Below are 20,992 nucleotides of genomic sequence, written 5' to 3' on the forward strand. Positions count from 1 at the left end.
CTGTTCAGTTAAGAAAAAAAATGCACCCTGGCTTCAGAGTCATTTTGGCATTCTGTTGATGATGTTGCATATCTTAACTACTTGTATACCGTCCTTCCACTACAAAGCATGTAGTGGGGGGAAAATCAGGGTTAATTGATGTTGGCCCTTAAAGGGAATTTTAGAAACTATTGCCTAAATTTTCAGATGTAGAATTCAAATTCTTCTTCCTGCTTCTGTTCCAGTGCTGCAATCCTATAGCACATCCTTTTAAAATCAAGTGCTTCCTTCTGCACTAGTTCCTCGTTCATTGTTTAATTGACTGCTGTATATTATATTTCCATATAATATGTACTGAGTCCTCTAATCCTGAATTTCTCTGCATAAAATATTACTGAGTCCTCTGTTGTGTGGCGCTCCAGGTGTAGCACTGCAACTCCCATCAGCCCTAGACAGCATAGCCAAAGTAAGGGATGATGGGAATTGCAATCCCACAACATCAAGAGGGCAAATTGTTCTCCATCCCTGCCTTAAAACCTTGTCACTGTGAGACCAAATCAATTCCGTGTGAAACAAATTATGTTTAGACATTCAGCTCTTACCAGGCACTGAAGTAAGCAAGCTATATACAAACACTTCATTTTATACATGCTGAGCATTTCACTGATACCTGCAATCTTGTTGTCTTACCAGTAATGAAAATACTAATTAAGTAATTGCTAATTAAAATAACAGTATTAGCATTAAGGCTTGCACAAGAGCTTCCACATGAAGACTAAGGAAGAAGGAAAACAAAGTGAATACTTTCTCAGGGTTGAGACTGAATACAGAATTATGTGATAGAGTAGAATTATAAGTTTGGTCAGAGGGCAAATGTGCAGATTGAGTTGTTTTATTTTACGTTTTGTTGGGGTTGGAAGAATTCTGAATATGAGTTTGGCAAGGAAAATAATTAGGTTTATTATCACAGCTGATAACTTTCCTATTGATTCATCATCCTAACTACAATGTCAGAAAACAACAACATCATCATCATCATCATTATTATTATTATTATTATTTGTATCCCGCCTTTTGCCCAATACTGGGCCTCAAGGTGGCCTTACAAAGTTTAAAACATACATTGTAAAACCAAGGAAAAGAAATGGACAATAAAATAAAATAAAATAAAATAAAAATAAAAAAAATCATTGTTATGGCAAATCCTACCCTATAGGCCGAAAATGTTCTTTATTTTTAATGGAGAAATGCTCAAAATTTTCACTCATTGTGTACATGCAATGCATCATTTGAAAGTCTGTGGTATTAATAAAATTCAGCACTTAATTGAGGCCAAAATTTCCTGTTGATCTCACAGTTCAAAAAGAAAGGATGTCCATGTTGTTCTAAATAATGGACTGTCTGCTTCAAAGTTTTTAAGACCTCTGTGATATCACAGTAATTGAGCCACTGGTAGCTCTATGCCTTGTGATACCTGGGAGCTGACCTATAAATCTAGGGTCACAAAGCTCATTCACAAGAATAATCCAAGTCCCCTGCGGTATCAGAGGCTTCAGAAGCTTAAAGAGAGGCATAACAAGCAAAGCATAGAAAAGTAAAAAGGAAAGTTGAGTAAGGTGGGGGTTATTCAGAACAAATCTTCTTGAATCAAATTCAAGAAATTTTCTTTTTAACTATTTTTTCTTGTGGGTTTGTTGTATTTTGTTTTGGAAAACTAATGCAATCTTTTTTTTTAAAAAAAAAAAGTATGGTGGGAGTATATGACACTCAGGTTTGCAAACGGTCATGGATTGTTATCATGATGAGCCTTTAGTCAGTCTTTATAATAATGTGCTATGGGTTATGACAGTGGCAGAGCCTGCAAATAAATCCTCAGGCATTGATTAGCTGAACAGATGGAGTCCTCGGAAAAGTGGTCTTCATGTAACTCCTACCCCTTCCTGCTGTCCTCCCCCTTCTCTCATGCCTACACTTCCACTGGCCAATGGCCATGCCCCAGGCAGCCACATGTTTGACAGTAGTGAGAAAGGGGCGCTTTACATCAACAGCTCCTCCACCCAGCGGGAAACTAGCCAACCAGTGTTTCCAGTTGGGTGGAGGAGCCCTTCTCTCACTAAGGCTGTACATAGAACTGCTAGGAGGTGTGGCCAGCAGGTGAATTCATTTGAAAAGGATTCATTTGAAGTCTCCTTCACATTCTAGATGCTAGGAGTAAAACCAAGCACAAATTTTCAGAGGAGGTCTCCTTTGAAGAATGTGAGCAGTGATTTTGACCAGAAATAAAACCTCCCATTGGTTTTGGGACAGACAGAATTGTGTTAGTATGATAGGCAGGTTGAGAAGAAGTCCAAGGAGGTAGGAAGCCTGGAAGTTAGGATGGTCTAAGGCAGGGGTACACGGAATCAGCAGTGTAGTGAGATGAAGGAAATTAAGGGAAGACCAGGCAGAGGCCTGGAAAAAAAAAGTCAGGGAACTGAGGAAAGGAGAACCTGCAAACTTGCTAAGGACCGTATTTGTGGCAGAAAGGGGTGGAGGCGTCTGGGTAGCATGCTGGCTAGGATTTTAGATTTGTGATTTAAATTTTCTGAGACGGTTAAAATCTTTGTTGCATTATTTATCATTGTTGTTTTTCTCCTGCTTTATTGTGTGTGTCTCTTTGACAACATTTTGTTATAAGGCGGCATATAAACATAATAAATAAATAGGAGCTAGGGTGGTTGAATGAAGCAGGGTAGAAATAATAGGAAAGAAATTAGATGCTTGAGGAAGCAATAGCTGGCGGGAGCAAAGGAAAGGTCCAAGGAAAAGTTAAGAGGGGTCATGTTATGCACTGGAATAGAATTTCTACCTTTTTTCTGACAGAACTATGCTTTTAAAGACTATGATTGGCAGAAATGTAAAAGTTGCTTTGGTGAAACAACAAAAGCTGTAATTGTTACTATCTTGCCTATGATGCAACTTCTATTTATAAGGGCAGAAAAAGCAACAATCCTATAGAGCAGCGGTTCTCAACCTGTGGGTCGGGACCCCTTTGGGGGTCGAATGACCCTTTCACAGGGGTCACCTAAGACCATCGGAAAACACATATTTCCGATCGTCTTTGGAAACTGTATTGACTGAACTATGTCATGTATCATCTTTTGTATTATTAAAGCTATTGTTATGTATTATTTTCATTAGCAAACCATCCCATGACAATGGATCGTGTAGAGAAGAACGAAAATAATTTTATGGTTGGGGGTCACCACAACATGAGGAACTGTATTAAAGGGTCACGGCATTAGGAAGGTTGAGAACCACTGCTATAGAGGGTTAAGAAACAGGAGAGGGCTGTAAGCTGTGAACAAGCAAGAAGCTCTTGCCCTGTTTTATGCCTGTAAGAACAGCCTGGTACAAAAAAGGGTTTCCTGCGATGAATATAAATTCATGGGGAAATTTTTACCTCTTGAAGTCACAGGAGTAAAGCCAGAAAAAGATGAGCACACTGTAGGCAAAAACAAGACAGGCTATGGTTTCCAGGTTCATATCAGAGAAGACACCTGCACTTTTGAAGAGATTCACAGAAAAGGAAAATTCCACCAGGTGCAACGTCTCCAATGCATGTAATACTATGAAGAGAAAAGCCATAACAAGTGAAATTCTCACTTCAATACAAATTCATACAGGCGTACTTTCAAGATAACCATGGGAAGTTGGAAGCCAGGCTCAACAGGTAGTGGAGAAAGGAGGTGAATGTCAAAAGCCTATTTGAACTAACCAGGAAAATCTACTATGGTGGCATAGAGCCCCACATACCCATGCTCCCTGTGTGTGGCATAAGAGACTGGCATGGTGGGCCTACTTCTATCCCAAGAGTGGGGGACCTTAGGCCCTCCAGATGTGGTTGAACCACAATTCCCGTCATCTCTCACTATTGGCCATGCTGGCTGCTGGGGTAATGGGAATTGGATTCCAACAATGTCTGGAGAACCACACATTGCTCACCCCTGCTTTACCTTCTTGGGTTAGTATTTTTACCCTGGCAAAGGTATTTCCATTGCTGACTAGCAAGATGAGTAGGTTCTGGCCTTCATTTATTTGGACTGCAGTCAGGCATCAACAGTACCTAGTCCATCAATATAATATAAAGCTATATAATGTGTATCTTAGCTGGCTTTTAGATTAGGTCACCTTCATTTATGTCTATGTCTTTCCCTTCCTTTCCTCCAGATAAGGCAGCTTTATGAGGTGCCTGGAGACAATCTGACCACTTTATAGTATGAGGCAGCAGCAGCAGTTGCAAAGACTCACAAAGGGAACATGGAAATTGCTTGAACTACTGGAAAGAAAATTTATTGTCCAGCATGAAAGACTAATACAATTCAGGCCATTCCTTGACTCTTCACTTAGTCTGATGGATATACCATGAGTCATTCCTACATGAATTCCCTTAATCAAAATGGAAACAGAAAGCAAGGAGTGTAGAACCAAACCAACAATTTAATGGGAAGCCTGAACTGGAATATTCTCTTATTATTGCATTCAAGAGGCAGCTGGACAACCATCTGTCAGGGATGCTTTAGGGTGGATTCCTGCATTGAGCAGGGGGTTGGACTCGATGGCCTTGTAGGCCCCTTCCAACTCTGCTATTCTATGATTCTACTTTTCCTAGCCCCAAATTAGGGCACATCAATTCAACTTAACACGGTGTTGAGTCAACTTTTTTTAACCAACGTTTTTGTTAGCTTGTGCCTCTTCTAGGCGGGCTGCTTATCTTATTAGGTTGCACCTTTTTGAATATTGGTAAACATTCTTATGCTGCAGAGTTTGGGGGTGGTGAAGCTAATCTTTTGAAGCTTTTCTGATGCTATTTTTTTAATGTACATGTTACATCATTCTATTTATTGTCCAGTTTTTTTTCTAACTTTTCACCACTTTTCTATTTCAAACACTCAAAGCAAATTACAAAAGGTATAGACAAAAATAATAGTTTCTCCATCCTACCTTTACTCCAGATAGAGGTCTACAGGAGAAATATTTGTTAGTCTTCAAGAAAATAATTAGATTCTTTTTTTTTTAATCCTTAATATCACAGGCACTAACAAATAGGAGACTAAGGTACTTCTGAAACTATACAGTAGGAATAAATGCAAGTGTTGTTTTCTAAACAAAATACCTTATCAGCAACAGGAAATGTAAATTTGAATGCTGGGAAAATGTGATGGCCTCCCCACTAATGTGAGAGGCCATCTTGATGGGGAGAGGATTGGATTCAATTTATAAATGTAGGGAAATAGAATCCCATGTTGTTTTGATAAGGACAAATGAGTTGAATTGAAAGAGTCTTTTTACATGTTATCTTATACCTTCTGTTGGAGCATAGTGCAAGGAAAGTGCTCTTTGGATTCAACTCTATATATTTGCCCAGTTTCACTAGCCTTGTCATTGTTAGATTTGCTGGTGAATTTTACAAAACCCTCTATTTTGGGAGTTAAACTGCTGTGGCTGCATTTTTGACTAGACTCCATCCCATCCAGGATTTGGTCTGAAATACATATGCAACAGCCTCTCATAGCTTTCGAGCTGCAAATGAAGGATCTTTGTACCACCAGTCCAGTTTGTGTTACTTACTAGAGAGGAAAAGGGACGGATGAACTGACCAGAAAGTCTTTAGGCCCAAAGGCTACAACAGAGTCTTCATTTCGTATTTGATGTGTCAGGGAAAGATGGGATCATGGGAACACAGTATTTGTTGGTCTGTTAGTGAAATGTAGAAATAGGAAGCAATGCATACTTGTGAAAGACCCCTTCTCCAGCTTAGCTTAATCAGGATTCTCTAAACGTATTGGTCATGTATAAGGCATACATTTTAAAACTTGCAGCAAGTTATTAGATTGCAATATTCATTAACCCCTAAAATCAAAATGTACTATGTTCTCATTAGGACACTATGTAAGAAGTATTTATTAATCAGTGGCTAAATTGCATAATGATAAGGTTTCTGCCTTCAAATTCCCACATTCTAGAAATGTATGTAATCAATTAAACATCCACTTAAAAACCCAAAATCGTTAAGCAAAGCCTCATGTGAAATGCTTGCTTTGAGAGTTACTTATCTTCATGTTTGTTTTGTTCAGTGATAAACAGGACAGAGAATGTTAAAAATAGGATGAAATGTTAAACACTAGGATAATTACATGCAATCAAAACTGACATTTACGAGACACAGTAGGCACATAAAAATGGAATCTTAGCATGGTTTGCATTTCAGTAAAGAGAGCCTAGAATGTATTCATAGATACCCATTCTCAGGACATCAGAAATAGATTTCATGAATTTTTCATGATCACTGCACTTGGTTCTGACACTACCTGATCTAGAATTAGCTATGCCGCAGTAGAGATGGCTTTATGTACCTGCAGCCTAAGTGTGAAAAACAAATGTAAAAAATTAATAGAATATTAGCAGCACAGAGCTGCACGGGAGGGACTCCCTATCTGGCGTTATAGATACCTTCCTTGCTAGCCCTCTACTGAGTGTGTGTTGTGTAGCTTGCTTAAAATTAAGGATGTTTCTGGCTATGTGTGTTTTCCATATCTCACACTATGGGTATCTAGGATTTCGAGTCTAACTTTCAGCATTCATTTAGCTGAGCAGTGATAGAAAATATTTGGACCCTCTATACTTTTGACTGGATTCAGTATTAAAATGCTTTGGTACAGTTCTTTCTTCACAGAGAATAATTCCTAGTTGGGTTCTTTTAAATGCCTTGTGAAGATTTTTGAAAGAGCGTTCTAGAAATTGTTCTTCAATTAAAAAAAAAAGATTGTTAATGGTCACTGAGTTCTTTGGGAGCACGTTTAGTAGAAAAGTCAAGAGTTTTTTTTTATAGTTGATACAAACTGTTTCTCCCAGGGTTCTGGGTTCTGATGTCATTCCGTTACCTCATATTTATGGAGCCAGAATTAAAGGAGTTGAGGTTTTCTGCCCACTTGATCCCCCACCTCCTTACGAAGCTGTGGTGAGCCAGATGAGTCATGAGCAGGTACTGTTTACTGGATTCCACGAGCTTAATGTGCGTTCACAGCAGTCCAGGATAAACCATTTGATACTTCAGTCTATTGAATTTGCTTTTAGTAAGGGCAAATGTTTATTAAGTTTTAAGATCCAGCAAAGTCGTTCAAACAGGAATGAAAGATGCTTAACCTAATGTGGATTATATGCTTCCTAAATCTGAGTGTAACATTTGAAGCTGATAAATAGAAAATATTATCCTCAATTTTAAATAAATTTGCTGGCTATCTGAGCTTCTAAAAATGTAGAAGGTATTTAAGTATACATTTTTAATTCTAAAATTTAATATTTTTCCCTTGGGGAGGAGGTACTCTTCCTTGTTTGCGTAATTCATTCTAATAATAAAGATAATTTGGTTTTAAACAATAGAATTTAGGCTTCTTTTTGTGTGTGCTTATAACCCCCTTCAAGTATGGCCCAAGAATGATGTGCTTGCTGCCTCTTTAATATGGGTTGGTCTTTGGGTGAATGGTAGGCGTCTATTTTATTAGCATGCTTGAAGGGCTGTTAAATTGCCTCTTTGGTAGAAAATTGGTTATATTCTTTTATGTGTAAATATTATAAAGTGTAAAGAATGACTTTCTATTTTTGATACTGTTAATTTTCTGTTTAGGAAGGTGCATTTCAGATTGCAGATATCGCAGAAACTGTTAATGGCCCTCCAGGACAAAATGAATCTCAAGGTAAGGATGGCTTTTTAAAGTGTTTTGTTAGGGTTAATGATAAATAACAAAACAATATGATCTCCCCCCTCCCCTCTAATTGAAACGTTTTTTTTCTTTCTGGAACATGTTTCCTGCTATGGTTTACAACAGTATAGCATCCGTTTTATTTCTTCCTTTTCCGTATAGACATGTTTGTTGTCTCTGACATTTGAATTGTTCACAGTTTAGGGTACTAAAGGTGAATCTCCCAGCTTGCTACAACACTCTTACCTTTAAGGTTTTCTTCCCATGGTATCGTCCTTACTACCGTATTTCTCTTAATTTATTCAAATTCGCCTTTCTAAAATCCATGGTTTGTGTTTGACTGTTTTTTTTACCAAACTGTTTGTCAAAATCATGAATTCTAACAATGTGTGGTCACTTGTACCCAATGTTCCCACCACTTTAATATCTTCAGTCAACTCCTCCCTGTTAGTAAAAAACCAAATCCAAAGTAGTAGATCCCCTAGTGCCCACCTCAACCTTTTGGAAGAGCAAATTATCACTAATATAAGTCAAGAACTTTTCTGACATCTTGTGTTTGGCAGAATTAGTCTTCCAACAAATATCTGGGTGGTTGAAATCTCCCATCACAACCACTTCATGGTTCTTCGAGGCTTCAGTTATCTGCTTTAGTAAATATTCATCTAGCTCTTTTGATTGATTTGGTGGTCTGTAGCAGACACCTAGCAAGATATCGCATCTGTTAGGTTGCCCTTAACCCAGAGGCTTTCAACACTTGTGTTTCCATCAGTCCAGTGGACCTCTGAACACCTAAGTTCTTTTCTGATTTACAGCACTACACCACCGCTTCTCTTCTGTTGCCTGTTCCTTCAAGCTTAATGTTCCACTGGTGTGATTCATCCCACCATGTTTCTGTAATTTCTATTATGTCGTACTTGCCTTGGTGGCTTATGACATCCAGCTCATCTTGCTTGTTTCATGAATTAGTGTAGCGACATATAAAATAATAGGTTATACTCACTGTGTTCAGTCTTCTTTTCACTTTATGCTTGTCTTTTCTTTGTTAAGCTAGTTAATTCCAATACACTTTGCTTTCTTGCTGTATTTAATCCATTACTTGCCAATCCATTACTTCCCAATGGTCTTATAACTACCACCCCCTTGCATTCTAGTTTAAAGACCTCCTGACCAGGTTAGCCAGGGTCCAGATGGGGAAGATCTCACTATATGGTGATCGCGAGATCCTCCCCCTCAGTCTACATGTGGCGCGTGACGTCCTGGGAGTAAGAGGACATTACGCCTGCCATTTTGTTTTTGTTTTTATCCGAAATGAGCGCAAGAGCACTCCTACAAGAAAGGTGTTTTTTTTTTAAAAAAAAACATCTTCCTGATCCCCCCACCCCCGATGGGCACAGAGCTCCTGAGTAGCTCTGTGCCCTGTGCCTGGTTCCCGGCTTCTCGCACTTAGTTGTGAGGACCCGGGATGAAACCGGGACAGCGGCCCACACCTCCCACGGTCTCGAGACAATCCTGAGACCGCAGGAAAAACCGGGATTAAAGTGTAGAGCCATATCCCGGGGCAAGGGAGGCATCATCCCTCCCTTCCCCTGAAATCCCCTGTGCGCCATGTGGACACACAGGGATGATCCTGGGGCGATCCCCGGGATATCGCCCCGTCTAGCGATGCCCTATCTTCCAAAGATGTACTTTCCCTCATTAGTAAGATGAATTCCATCTCTGCAAAGCAGCCCCTCATCTCTGAAGATTGTACCATTGTTGGAAAACCCAAATCTCTGCTGCTTGCATTAGTGTTGCAGCCAAGAGTTCACTTGAAAAATTTCCCTTTCTCTTGATGATGATGATGATGATCATCATCATCATAATTTCTTACCCGCCTCTCTCTTTGGATCGAGAAGTATTGACCAGAAGTATTCATGAGAATACTACTTGGGCGCCAAGATCCTTCACTCTCCTGCCAAAGACACAAAGTCACTTTTGATATGTTGGAGGTCATGCCTTGCGGTATCATTTGTGCCCACATGAATGAGTAGAAAAGGTCTGTGATCTGCAGCTCCATCAAGCCTTGTCAGTCTTTCTGATACGTCTTGGATTCAGGCACTTGGGAGACAGCATATGTGTCAAGATGAAAGATCAGTTCAACAAATGGGAGTTTCTGTACCTCTCAAGAGCCACGCCATCTTTGTTTGCTTCTTCTTTCTTCAGCCAGTGAAGAAAGAGGAAGCTGCTCATCCTTATTGTGGGACAGTAGCTTGAGGCAAAGCAGCGGGAGGGGAAAACAAATTACCAAATAAGGGATTTGGGGGTGCGTGGAGCTACTTGCTCACTCTGAAACCATGGACCATGCGTTGCCTGAATATGCCTCCAAGTGAAACATGCATTCCTGATATTTAATATCCATTGCTTTTCACTTGATATAGACTTTTGACAAAGGAGCATTCCACAGAACTGCCTATACTGCTCCAATTAGAATGGATTTTGTTGCTCTATACTTAGTGTGGGTAGAATATAGCAAACAGCAGCAGTAGAAGTGACCATTTTAAATACATTAAAGTGTAACAATTTCAAATAGATTAAAGTGTAACTTCAGACTAATGCAAAAAAAGTATTTTGCCTATGAAGGAGTTGTGAAAGTTTTGTTAAATATGTCTGTGAATAAGCAGTGGATTTTAAGATAGAGATAGAGATAGTTTAAGTTATATTTAGAATAAATTCATTTTAGTACTGTATAGAAATAATGTATCCTTTCAAGGAAAGGCTGACTTACAGAAACTTTACTGTTCACTGAATGGATAAGAACAGACTTACATAGATTAGGACTGACTCATAGTTTCTTTCTGGTAATATAATGCTAATGCAGTTAGAAATGGGGGGGGCAAGGAAGAAGTATGTTTAGGACTGATTCTCTTTGTCTATTTGGCAGTGCTTGGCAACAGCATTGATTGCTTGTGAAGTTGCTGGATGACGCTAAATCTATATGTAGCAGAAACTCTGAAACCTGGCTTTCTTATAGAAGGAAGCCACCATATCCCTGGGGCCAGGCAAGGCTTTTGACTTCTAAACCAGAATAACTTATACTGGGTAGTAATATCCCCGCCCCAACCTACTGCTACTCTCTTATTGATTGTCCTCTGAAGGCTACCGATAAAGATATTAGTAGAAGGCTTTCTCAGTTCAAGATGTTGATCTCAGAAGCAAATAGAACTCTGCAGCTCAGGTGGATTTTGTTTGGAATTATTTTGGAAAATGCAACTATTTATTTTGATAGGTAGTGGGCCAAGATGATTGCACATGCACCCCCAACCTTACTTGTTCTTAAAGCCTGTTTTATCAATTTGGTATCATAGAAGAGTGAACTGAGCTTGTTATTTTTGCCCACAATGGTTGCTACTTCATGCTTGACAGATAAGCAGAGGTGGTGCCATTGATTTTTTTAAAAAATTCCTTCAGTCTTTCTTAATTAACTGCTTTGTTCCTCGCCCCTGCTCTTTGACAGATATATAATATCAGTGTAATAAAATGTATTTATTTTTATTTGTGTAATGGATTTGTAACCACCTTTCGGGGTAGATTATCTTCCCAAGCTGGTTTACAATAATCAATAAAACCACCTAATAAGATCATATAAAAACAACATTAAATTATTAAAATGTAAGATCACTCACACTGGAAAAACCATGATAGCTGCACATAAATCAATAGGTCTTATGAAAGCAATCAGATAAAAATAACAGCAGCAAATGAAAACTTTAAAATAGTGGCAGCTGGTAAAAACAGTTACAGCACTATAATCACTCAAAAGCTGACAAAAATGAAAAAGTCTTTAGAGCCCAACAAAAAGCCAATAAAGAGGCCTTTAAAATATAATGAAAAGGTGGTTCTGGATAGGCTGAGGAAGGAGAATCCTGGATTGGTAGGATTTCTAGACATGAAAATGGGTACCAGAAAAAATCTGGAGAAAATACAAATACACAACAAATACATCTTTACCATCTTGTCTCGCCTTTTTGGATTCCTCATATTACTGAATTAGCCCTGGAAAATGCTTCTGTCCATATACATTCATTTTCATTCATTTTATTTATGTCATTTCTACTCTACCTTTTAGGGCAAACCCTCATAAGGTGACTTACAATAAAATGTTTTAAAGCAATGCAACAATGGAATAAATAATATGTAATAAAAACAGCATCAGTAACGGGCTGGCTGAGGGCCAATAAACTAAATCTTGGCAAGACGGAAGCCCTGTGGGTGAGTGATTCCCTAGTCGGGAGTTAGGCTCATTGCCTGTTCTGGATGGGGCTGCAGTGCACTCCCTCTGAAAGATCAGGTTCGTAGTTTGGGGGTACTCTTAGATCGTCTGTCACTGGAGGCTCAAGTGGCCACGGCGGCTCGGAGTGCCTTTTACTAGCCTTGGCTGGTTTGCCAGCTGCTGCTTCTCCTGGACAGGGATAGCTTGGTCACGGTGGAACAGGCACTGGTAACCTCAAGACTAGATTACTGCAATGTGCTCTATGTTGGGCTGCCCTTAAAGTTGCTCCAGAAACTGGAGCTAGTGCAGAATGCTGCAGCTTGGATGTTGTCTGGAGCTGCCCCTTTCCAGCATGTAACTCCTTTGCTGAAGGAACTGCACTGGCTGCCAGGCCAGGTTTAAGATTCTTGTACTAGTGTGCTAAGCCCTAAACAACTTGGGACCAGGATACCTGAGAGATCACCTTCTCCCCTACCAACCTACCTGATCACCGAGGTCATCCGAGGGCCTGCTCCTGGTGGTTCCACATAGACCCATCCTCTGATTGGAGTCCACCAGGGGAAGAGCCTTCAGCGTGGTAGCCCCCTCCTACGGAATTCCCTGCCTCTGGAGGTCAGGCAGGTGCCAAATTTGTATTCCTTTCGGCACTTCCTGAAAATATCGCTGTTCCAGGAAGCCTTCCCTTGATGATTAGCCACAGTTCACTTTGCATTTCGCTTCTTTTAAAAATCTATTTTTAATGTGTTTTTATTTTATCTTCTACACCGCTGCAAAATTTTGAATGGGGAGTGGTATATAAATATTGTAAATAAATAAATAAAATAAAATAAAAACAATTAAAAATAGAGCGGGACCCAGCAATAAAATCAATAAAAATAAAATTGGCAGAATAAAAGTGTCTTTAGGGTCCATTTAGACCACATAAGAAGGGACCATACACAGTTCTTAGATGAAAGAAGTGGTATGAGTCCCTAAGAAGAGCTCTGCAGGATCAGACTACAGCTTTAGCTACTCCACCATTCTATTTGCTCAGGAGCCATCCAAATGCCCATGGGAAGCCTACAACTAGGGTGTGAGTGCAACTGATATGCAGAAGTATACTGCTTCCAATTCTGGAGGTAATACTTAGCCATCATGACTAGCACTCCCATGAATTGGTCTGATCCCCTTTTGAAGTCATCCAAGTCGTTGGCCATCACCTCCATCTTGTGGTAGTGAATTCCATAATTCTACAAGTATGGAACCACCACTGAAAAGGCCCCGTCCCTGGTGCCTGCCAACCTGATCAACCAGGCCGAAGACCACGGCCTGGGGCTGATCTTAGGGCCGTTACAGGTTCATGCAGTGTAGGCAGTTCTTCCGATAACCTCATCCCAAACCAACCATTCAAGGCTTTCAAGGTTAGTGCCAGCAGTTTAAACTGAGCTTTGAAACAAATGGGTAAAAAGTCAAACAGATGTGCAAATGCATTCTGATGGCTGAATTTTGCGTCAGCTCATGTTTTTTAATGATCCTCAAGAGTGCATGAAGACTATTTTGTTGTTGTTGTTGTTGTTGGCCCTCTCTAAATGCTACCAATAATTGCAGTGGTTTTAAATAAATGCTTAAATAAATTCGTGTGTGTGTTGTTTATGTAGGGGGAAAGGTTTGTGGTTTTTTGTATGTAGGCTACTATAAACCTAGCAGAAATGAATAGATCCGGATTCCTCTCCAGTAGTGGTTACTCTGCAGTCTAATATGCTGTGTCACTTTCTGTCAGAATCATACAGCCAGTGCTGGAGTAGCAGCTGATACCCTGTGGCAGGAAGCCTGGTGTTTTATTCCTCTAGGAGTGAAGTTCATTCAAATATTCACATTCCTGACTTGCGTATTTAAAATATGAGAAAATCCTTATTTTTAAAATAAAGCTTCCCAGGCTTCTGTGAAAATGACATATTAAAAATACTTGCCTGTAAGCATATCAGTTTCCCTTTAATCTTAGTCCAGTAGACCTACTGCATAGACAGTAGAGTTATATATTAAGGCCATAGCTAGGTGCTATATAAATAAATAAATAAATAATAATAATAATAGACCTAAGGTTTATTCCTGGATCATCCAGGGGTCAAACCTGTTCATCTAGGTGACACACAGGGGATCCAGTGCTCAGGCAGGGGCAAACCCTGGATGATCCCAGGATAAACCTTAGGTCTAGCTGTGGCCTATGATAAAGCACCCATTTAGTGTCTCCAGCCTGGTTTGCTATAGGATGAAGCCCACTTTCAGTGCTTACTTAAGCCTTGCAAGAGATGCATTCTCTGTATGAGTTGTTTATTCTGAGTCTAATGGCTTAGTGGATAAGAAAGGAATTTGGAATCTTGTGTTGAGGTTATCACAAGGCTCTCAAGTCAAGTGCAACCACTTTCTTAGCCATGCTTTTTAGTTAGTTCCCTTTCCTTGCATCCTTCTCCAGTAACTGCTATTTTTCCTTGGAGTAGTCAGGTCTAAGGTTGCTTTCTCCAACTCGGTGTACTGGTTCACATGCTAGTCAGTTGATGTACTACAGGGGTGCAAAACTTCCAGGTTGTGGGCTAGATCCAGCTTGCTGGGCACCCCAGTCCAGACCGTGGAACCTCTAGGGGTTCCTCTATGAGCAAGCTAAGGTTCCAAGCCGTGCGCCCTGAAGGAATCCCCTCAGAGGGCACCCTCTCCCCTCTTACCTCTGATCTGAGATTGGAGATCAAAACTTTGTAAGACTGCCTTGAGGCCCAGTATTGGGCAAAAGGCGGAATACAAATAAATATAATAATAATATAATAATAATATGTTCCCCACTTGAAATAGCTACTTTACCACTTGGTTGAAGCACAGTCCATAATATGTGTGCTCCATACCTTTAGAAAAAAGACCCCGTGTTTGTCATGACACCTGTGTATGTGAAAATTTGCATATGCGTGTGAATGGGAATGTATTACCACACATTTGTCCTAAAATTTGTAAGGTATTTTATTTATATTTTGCTTTACTGAGTAATCTGAGCATAGTAAAAAAATATTTCTCATGAGTACCTATTGTTGATACTGATAGCAATCAGTAATTCTACTTTTATAAATATATTACTGTAACTCGTAGTCAGGGTTGATAAAAATCAAAGATTTTTTAAAAATAAAATTACAAATCAGACTTTAAAAAAAATCAGATTCTGAAATTTTCTTAAAACAATTAGTAAAAAATAGAGCCTTGGTCAAAGATATCATCATGAATACTAATTATACAACTTCTAATTATATTCCATGAATATCTAGACAGCAGTTTATGGAGATGGGAGATAACTTGATCAATCCGATTCCGCACTGCAAGTGGTGTTCAGAAGTGCTTGCTTGCTCCCTTGCTCTCAAGGCCTTGCCTCTCTCTAAGTGCAAAGATAGAGAAGGTCAATGACCAGAGAATTTAGGGAGATGGAGTAGATCTAAACAAGGAGGAGAAGGAGTCTGGATAAAGATGCAAGGGATAGGGAAAGGGAATAGGAAGTGAAACCAAAAGTGGACACAACGTATTAATGCAGTCCTGACTCCTGAGGAAACTTCTGCTAAATGTATCCTCCATTGTAGAAGGGAAATACCTAGTTAACCATTCAAAAATCCATGTATATTTTGTTAATGTGGTTGTTTCATTATTCTTCTGATTAATTTTCCTTTTCCACAACCTTATTAGTACAATTTAAAAGCCTGTTTGGTGATGGTGACACATCATGGCAAAAACATCATGATTAATAGAACAGTTGGAGCTGGTTCATCTCCTGAATGACTTCACAAATTCATTCTGCTTTAGTACTAAGATTACCAAATTATCATCCCATTTTTTGATGAAAATTAATCCAAAATCAATTCAGAATAATTGCTTAATACAATAATGTACCTCTACTAAAAATGATAATTAAATAGAATCTTCCTCACCAGTGATATAAACTGTTATTTAAATCATTAAAATTCAGTGATTTGGAGAAACAATTTAAATTATCATTTAAATCAATTTGATTTAAATCAAATCAACGCTACTGGTAACTTTACTCTTTGAAAATGTAACTCATTTCCAAAGACGAAGTTTTTTTAAAAATGCATTGCTAGGGAGACAATATTTGGTTTAAAATCACCATGGAAATCGAACTAAATTTGCAATACATCTCCTAAGGATCTTTTTATCTATGTAGTATGTGCAAGCTTATGCTAACTGGTTTTCCTGTCTGTCTGTCCCTCCCTCCCTCCCCCCCCCCCTCTCTTAAATAGATGGAGATCCTCTCAGTTCTCTGACTAGAGAGGCCACCTTGAATCCAGATCCTAGTTTGGCACCTGCAGGAAGCTGCAGGAAAGTCCTAAAACCTCTCAGGAAACGATCAAAAAGTGATCCCGTGGTGCATGGCTTTCCATCCAGAGGTGACTGATTTTCCCCCTTAACATAAATATGCTCTATTTCTTTGTCTGAGGCCAAACAATTAAGGAGGCATATTTGCATATAATGGTGCTTGATCTCCAGTGGGACTGATGCTTTAGAAGGGCATGTTATCTAATGTAAAAATAATGTGTATATCTACTTTGTTAGTGTGTGTAATTTGACTCATCTCAGATCCCAGTGGAATTTTGACCCATCCCTAGACATGACTGGCGCCTAAAACCCTGTGCTTTCCCTGTGCTATCAAGATTAGCCGCTGCCACCCCGCAGCAGTGAAAGAGCGGGATTTTGGATCATTGTGGCAGCAACGCGCCACAAAAGAATCATAGAATAGAGTTGGAAGGGGTCTATAAGGCCATTGAGTCCAACCCCCCTGTTCAGTGCAGGAATCCATCTTAAAGCATCCCTGACAGATGGCTGTCTAGCTGCCTCTTGGAGGCCTCTAGTGTGTGGCCATAAAGACAGCCCCATTGTCTTGCTCCAGAGAAAAAAGTCCTTCTCTATGCAAGACTAAATAATATTTAAACTCCTTTCTTGCCACCATCACATTTCAAGGTAACCAGATGTCTGAGTTTTCTGGGTCAGGTTTCATGCTTCTAGCATAGAATCAAGGCTACTTCCTTGAAATTAACAGAATAACCAGAGAGGGGCTGTAAGTATTGTTTAGCCTGAGTATGGAATAGCTATGTTAAGTCACAGTAAAAATGGATGCATATATCTTTGAAAGAAATATATCTTCACTAGCAGTTGCCTTTTTCTGTTTTTTTAAAAGCATTAAAGTTTCATATTTTTAAGCTAACAAGATTAGCAGGTACCCTTTTTGTTGCTTTCCAAAAATAGGTGACCTTACTTCTGTATTATAAGAGACCTTGTGTACATATTTTCTGCTGCTTGATCTTTAATAATTTTAATATAATGAAGTAACTTTTGCTCTGGTCCCCATCCCATTGCACTAATAATCCTCTCCCTTTTTAACCTCAACTGTTTGTCATCACTAGCATCTTTGTTTTAATTTTCATTGGGTCTGTCTTCACTAGGCATCACCAGCAATGAATCCTAGTCCTGTGCCCAGTTTAACTTTGCAAATCTGTCTATCTACTAGATCACAGTTTGATTGGCTGGTAGGATTAATGAAAATTTATCCTAAATAAATCCATATGCAGATTCTGACATTTCTTCTTGGCTAGGATGATTAAAATAAGCAGGTCTTCTATCCTGCATAAGGGAATTCTTTCAATCGTTCACTGGTTGGTCCATAGAGGCAATTCGCTCCTGTGACAGGGGGACATTCATATATCAGAACCCACCCACCACACTTAAATCGCAAGTATCCATGGTGCAGTTCTCATATCACACTGCTGATGTGATAGTAAAAGCAGATTTTCTCTCTTGTTTGGTCCTCTGGTATGACTTCTGACAATCATTACCAAATTGTTTCATTCAGATATTATATTTGACGTACATTATTTGATTATTTCCTTTTAGTTATGGGATTTCACGCTCTGTGTCTTTTCTTTGAAGTTACCCAGATGCATCAGTGATGCTTTCTTTTTGTCTCCAGCTCCAGTGCTAAGTTGTGAAGCTGCCACTCAAACAGAATTAAAACCACAACTGGCTACTGTCATTTTGCGAAAGAGTTTGAGAGCAAAGGCTTTGCGCTCGAGGCCTCGGTCTTTGATAGACTATAAATCATACATTGATACGAAGCTGCTTGTGGCAAAGTTCCTGGAGCACTCCTCGAGCAGCATGACCCCTGACATACACGAACTAGTGGAAGACATAAAATCTGTCTTGAAATCAGATGAAGAGCACATGGAGGAAGCCATCACCAGTGCCAGCTTCCTTGAGCAGGTAGTTTATTATTGTAGCTGAACTCCTAAATGTTTCTTTTGGCTTCCGGAATACAGATTCCGTTTGCAGCTGTACTTTTGGAAAGCACATCATCTGACTGATGAAGCCATGATAAAGGTCTTGTTTTGATAAGACCTTTATCATGGCTTCATCAGTCAGATTAGACAATTCGGGGTTCCATTCGTTGGAGGGACTGAATGAAATGCTGGAGAAACCTATTGAAATTATATATTGGTCACTTTTTTCACTCTGGTGAAACTCCCCCAAAACTCAGAGCTAGTTAAAAGTGGCAAGACGTGGTGGGTGTTTTTTGTTGTTGTTGAATAACTAGTTACCTGAAAAACAAGTTTCCAACCTCACCCCTTTAGCAGCGTCAAAGAGGAAGCAGGACAAGCCTGTACTAACTCAACTTTCCCCAACTTAGTGCCCTCCAGATGTTTTGGACAGTTCCCATAACACATGACCATCCTAGCTGGACTGATGTGAGTTGTAGTCCAAAACATCAGGATGGCATTAGGTTGAGGAAGGCTGTAGTAATTATATATGGGAGTAGTGGTGGTGGTAACGCAAGAAAGAAACACCCTTTATCCAGAGCTAAGGAACAGGATTCGACTCAGTTGGAAAATAACTAAAGGGAAGATGGTATTTATGGTTAAAGCTGTCAGAGAAGTTTAACAGTACATAAAAATATGGGTCAGATGTAGCCCCGTCTACCATTGGGCATCCACAGCTCTCTGGCTGCAGATGGGAGGGGGATAGGCTGCAGGGGACTCTTGCACATGCAACAGTGCAAACAGGTGGGAAGGTGGGGATAGAGCAGGGGCCTGAATTATCTCTGAACTCTTAATCTCTCTGCCACTTTTGATTTCCTAAAATAGACATTATTTCCGATGTGTAAGATTTCATGGGGAACTAGGAGCAGAAGCAGAAATGGCCCAGTTTTTTAAACCAGCCATCCTGACATGTTTCTTTTTTGCTTTTAAAAATTACTTTTAAGAAAGTAAAAAAAAAAGTGAATACAACTGGATTGCTGAATAATGCTGGAAATAGGAATGAATGCTAGGGCCCCACCAATAATGTGACCAGGAGTGAGAGTGCATACACCCTGTAGTCTTGGGTTTTGGGTATGCCATGAATAAAAACATATTCAATAGGGTGTATGCTCAATTTCCAAATTTACATGTAACTTTAGTATTTTTCTTTATATTGCATGACTCATTTTAAGTATTTGAAGTTTAAATTTTCGTTATGAAAAGTGACTCCTTAAATAAGAACAGGTATGGAGAGGTTTCATAAGGAACACTTAACAGTTTTTCAATTGTAATTTCCCCTTTTGCTGTGAAGGTGATGACCCCTGCTCACCCATCCACATCAAGAGCCCATACACTGCCTTTCAGACGGCACCCAGGACTCCTGCATTTGGATAGCTGTGGGGATGTGAGTACTTTCACTACTGCAGAAACCCGACTGCTAGACAGGAGAACTCAGAGGACAGAGAATGAACGACCTCATAGTCTCATTGGAGTTGTCCGGGAAACAGTGCTCTGAGCTCATATCTGTGAGACTCCTCCTCAGATGCAATGGATTGGATCCGATTTAAGTGTGTGCAACTGGGCTAGTAGAAGCAGACTTCCCCACCCCTTCTTCTCCATGGCAGCCCTCCAGTCCCCTGAACATACTACACAGAGGGTTGGGGAATCCTGCAGAAAATTGGGTGGAGGCATCTTCCGTGAGCAGAGACCTTCTATCCATGGAAGACAAATCTTGGATCCAACCCAGTGAACAGACTAGGAAACCATTCAGTGACAATGCAAGTTGATGGGGAAATCACTACTGCTGTTTTAGGAAACAATACTTAAGGACACTCCTGGAGGAAGATATATAAAAACCTCAGTATGTTCCGATTCAAATCTGTCTTTAAAACAAGGATATTCAGGTGCAGTTAGCATATTTGAGAAGCACTTTTCTCTTTTTTGGATGTGGGGAAGAAACAAGACTATGTACATTGATGTTTATAGAAACAATTTATTCTTTCTACTTAAACTTATTGGAAGCACTTACTATAGGTCTCTGGTTTCACGTTTGATGAATAGTTACAATTGAGTGGTTTTTGTTTTGTTTGTCTTAAAGAGAGTAAAGGACAGAATTAGCCACCTCTGCGGACTTAATGGTGTTAAATGAAGGAAGATTTCCCCCGCACCCCATCCCTCTGTTGCAGAGCAGCACTGCTTCGCTGGGTATCAGTGGAGTGATGCGTTCTGTAGCAGGCACAGCACATCCTGAAGCCCACTTACTCAGCTGGACAAATACACAACAGAGAAATCATATTGTCACATTATCCACGTTAGGGTAAAATTAGCATCAAAATAAAGCGATCTCATGGGCCTTAGCTAGACCGGGCGAAATCCCGGGGCGAACCCTGGGATCGTCCCTGTGCACCCACATGATGCACAGGGGACCCCGGGATCAGGGAGGGATGATCCCTCCCTTGCCCTGGGATCTCACCCTCCACTTTGGGCCCGGTTTTTCCACAGTCCCGGGCTGAGCCTGAGAGCGCGGAATGTGTGGCTCATTGCTGCAGATTGACCCAGTTCTGCACGATTACTCGCACGGAGCCAGGAGCGCTGCGCCCATCGGGGGTAGGGTGGGGGGAGCAGGGAAATTAAGTTAAAATTTTAAAAAAAACTTACCTTTGCGCACGACTGTCTTCTTTTAAAAATAAAAAATGGGCGCGATGCCTCTC

The 20,992-nt window shown here is 40.0% G+C and overlaps 1 protein-coding gene across 2 annotated transcripts in view; it reads left to right on the forward strand.

Annotated features, from left to right (window-relative positions):
- ENTREP1 (endosomal transmembrane epsin interactor 1) overlaps positions 1–20,404 on the forward strand; it is a 36,973-nt gene extending 16,569 nt beyond the window's left edge. For both annotated transcript variants that reach the window (XM_063129320.1, XM_063129321.1), the window contains 5 exons: positions 6,874–7,003; positions 7,646–7,715; positions 16,236–16,382; positions 17,960–18,249; positions 19,594–20,404. In XM_063129320.1, the coding sequence (XP_062985390.1) occupies positions 6,874–7,003; positions 7,646–7,715; positions 16,236–16,382; positions 17,960–18,249; positions 19,594–19,797 (841 nt within the window). In that variant the 3' untranslated portion in view covers positions 19,798–20,404. The remainder of the gene's footprint in view (positions 1–6,873; positions 7,004–7,645; positions 7,716–16,235; positions 16,383–17,959; positions 18,250–19,593) is intronic.
- The last annotated feature ends 588 nt before the right edge of the window (positions 20,405–20,992 follow it).

The sequence above is a fragment of the Elgaria multicarinata genome, chromosome 6 (genome assembly GCF_023053635.1).
Source record: "Elgaria multicarinata webbii isolate HBS135686 ecotype San Diego chromosome 6, rElgMul1.1.pri, whole genome shotgun sequence".
Lineage (NCBI taxonomy): Eukaryota > Metazoa > Chordata > Lepidosauria > Squamata > Anguidae > Elgaria > Elgaria multicarinata.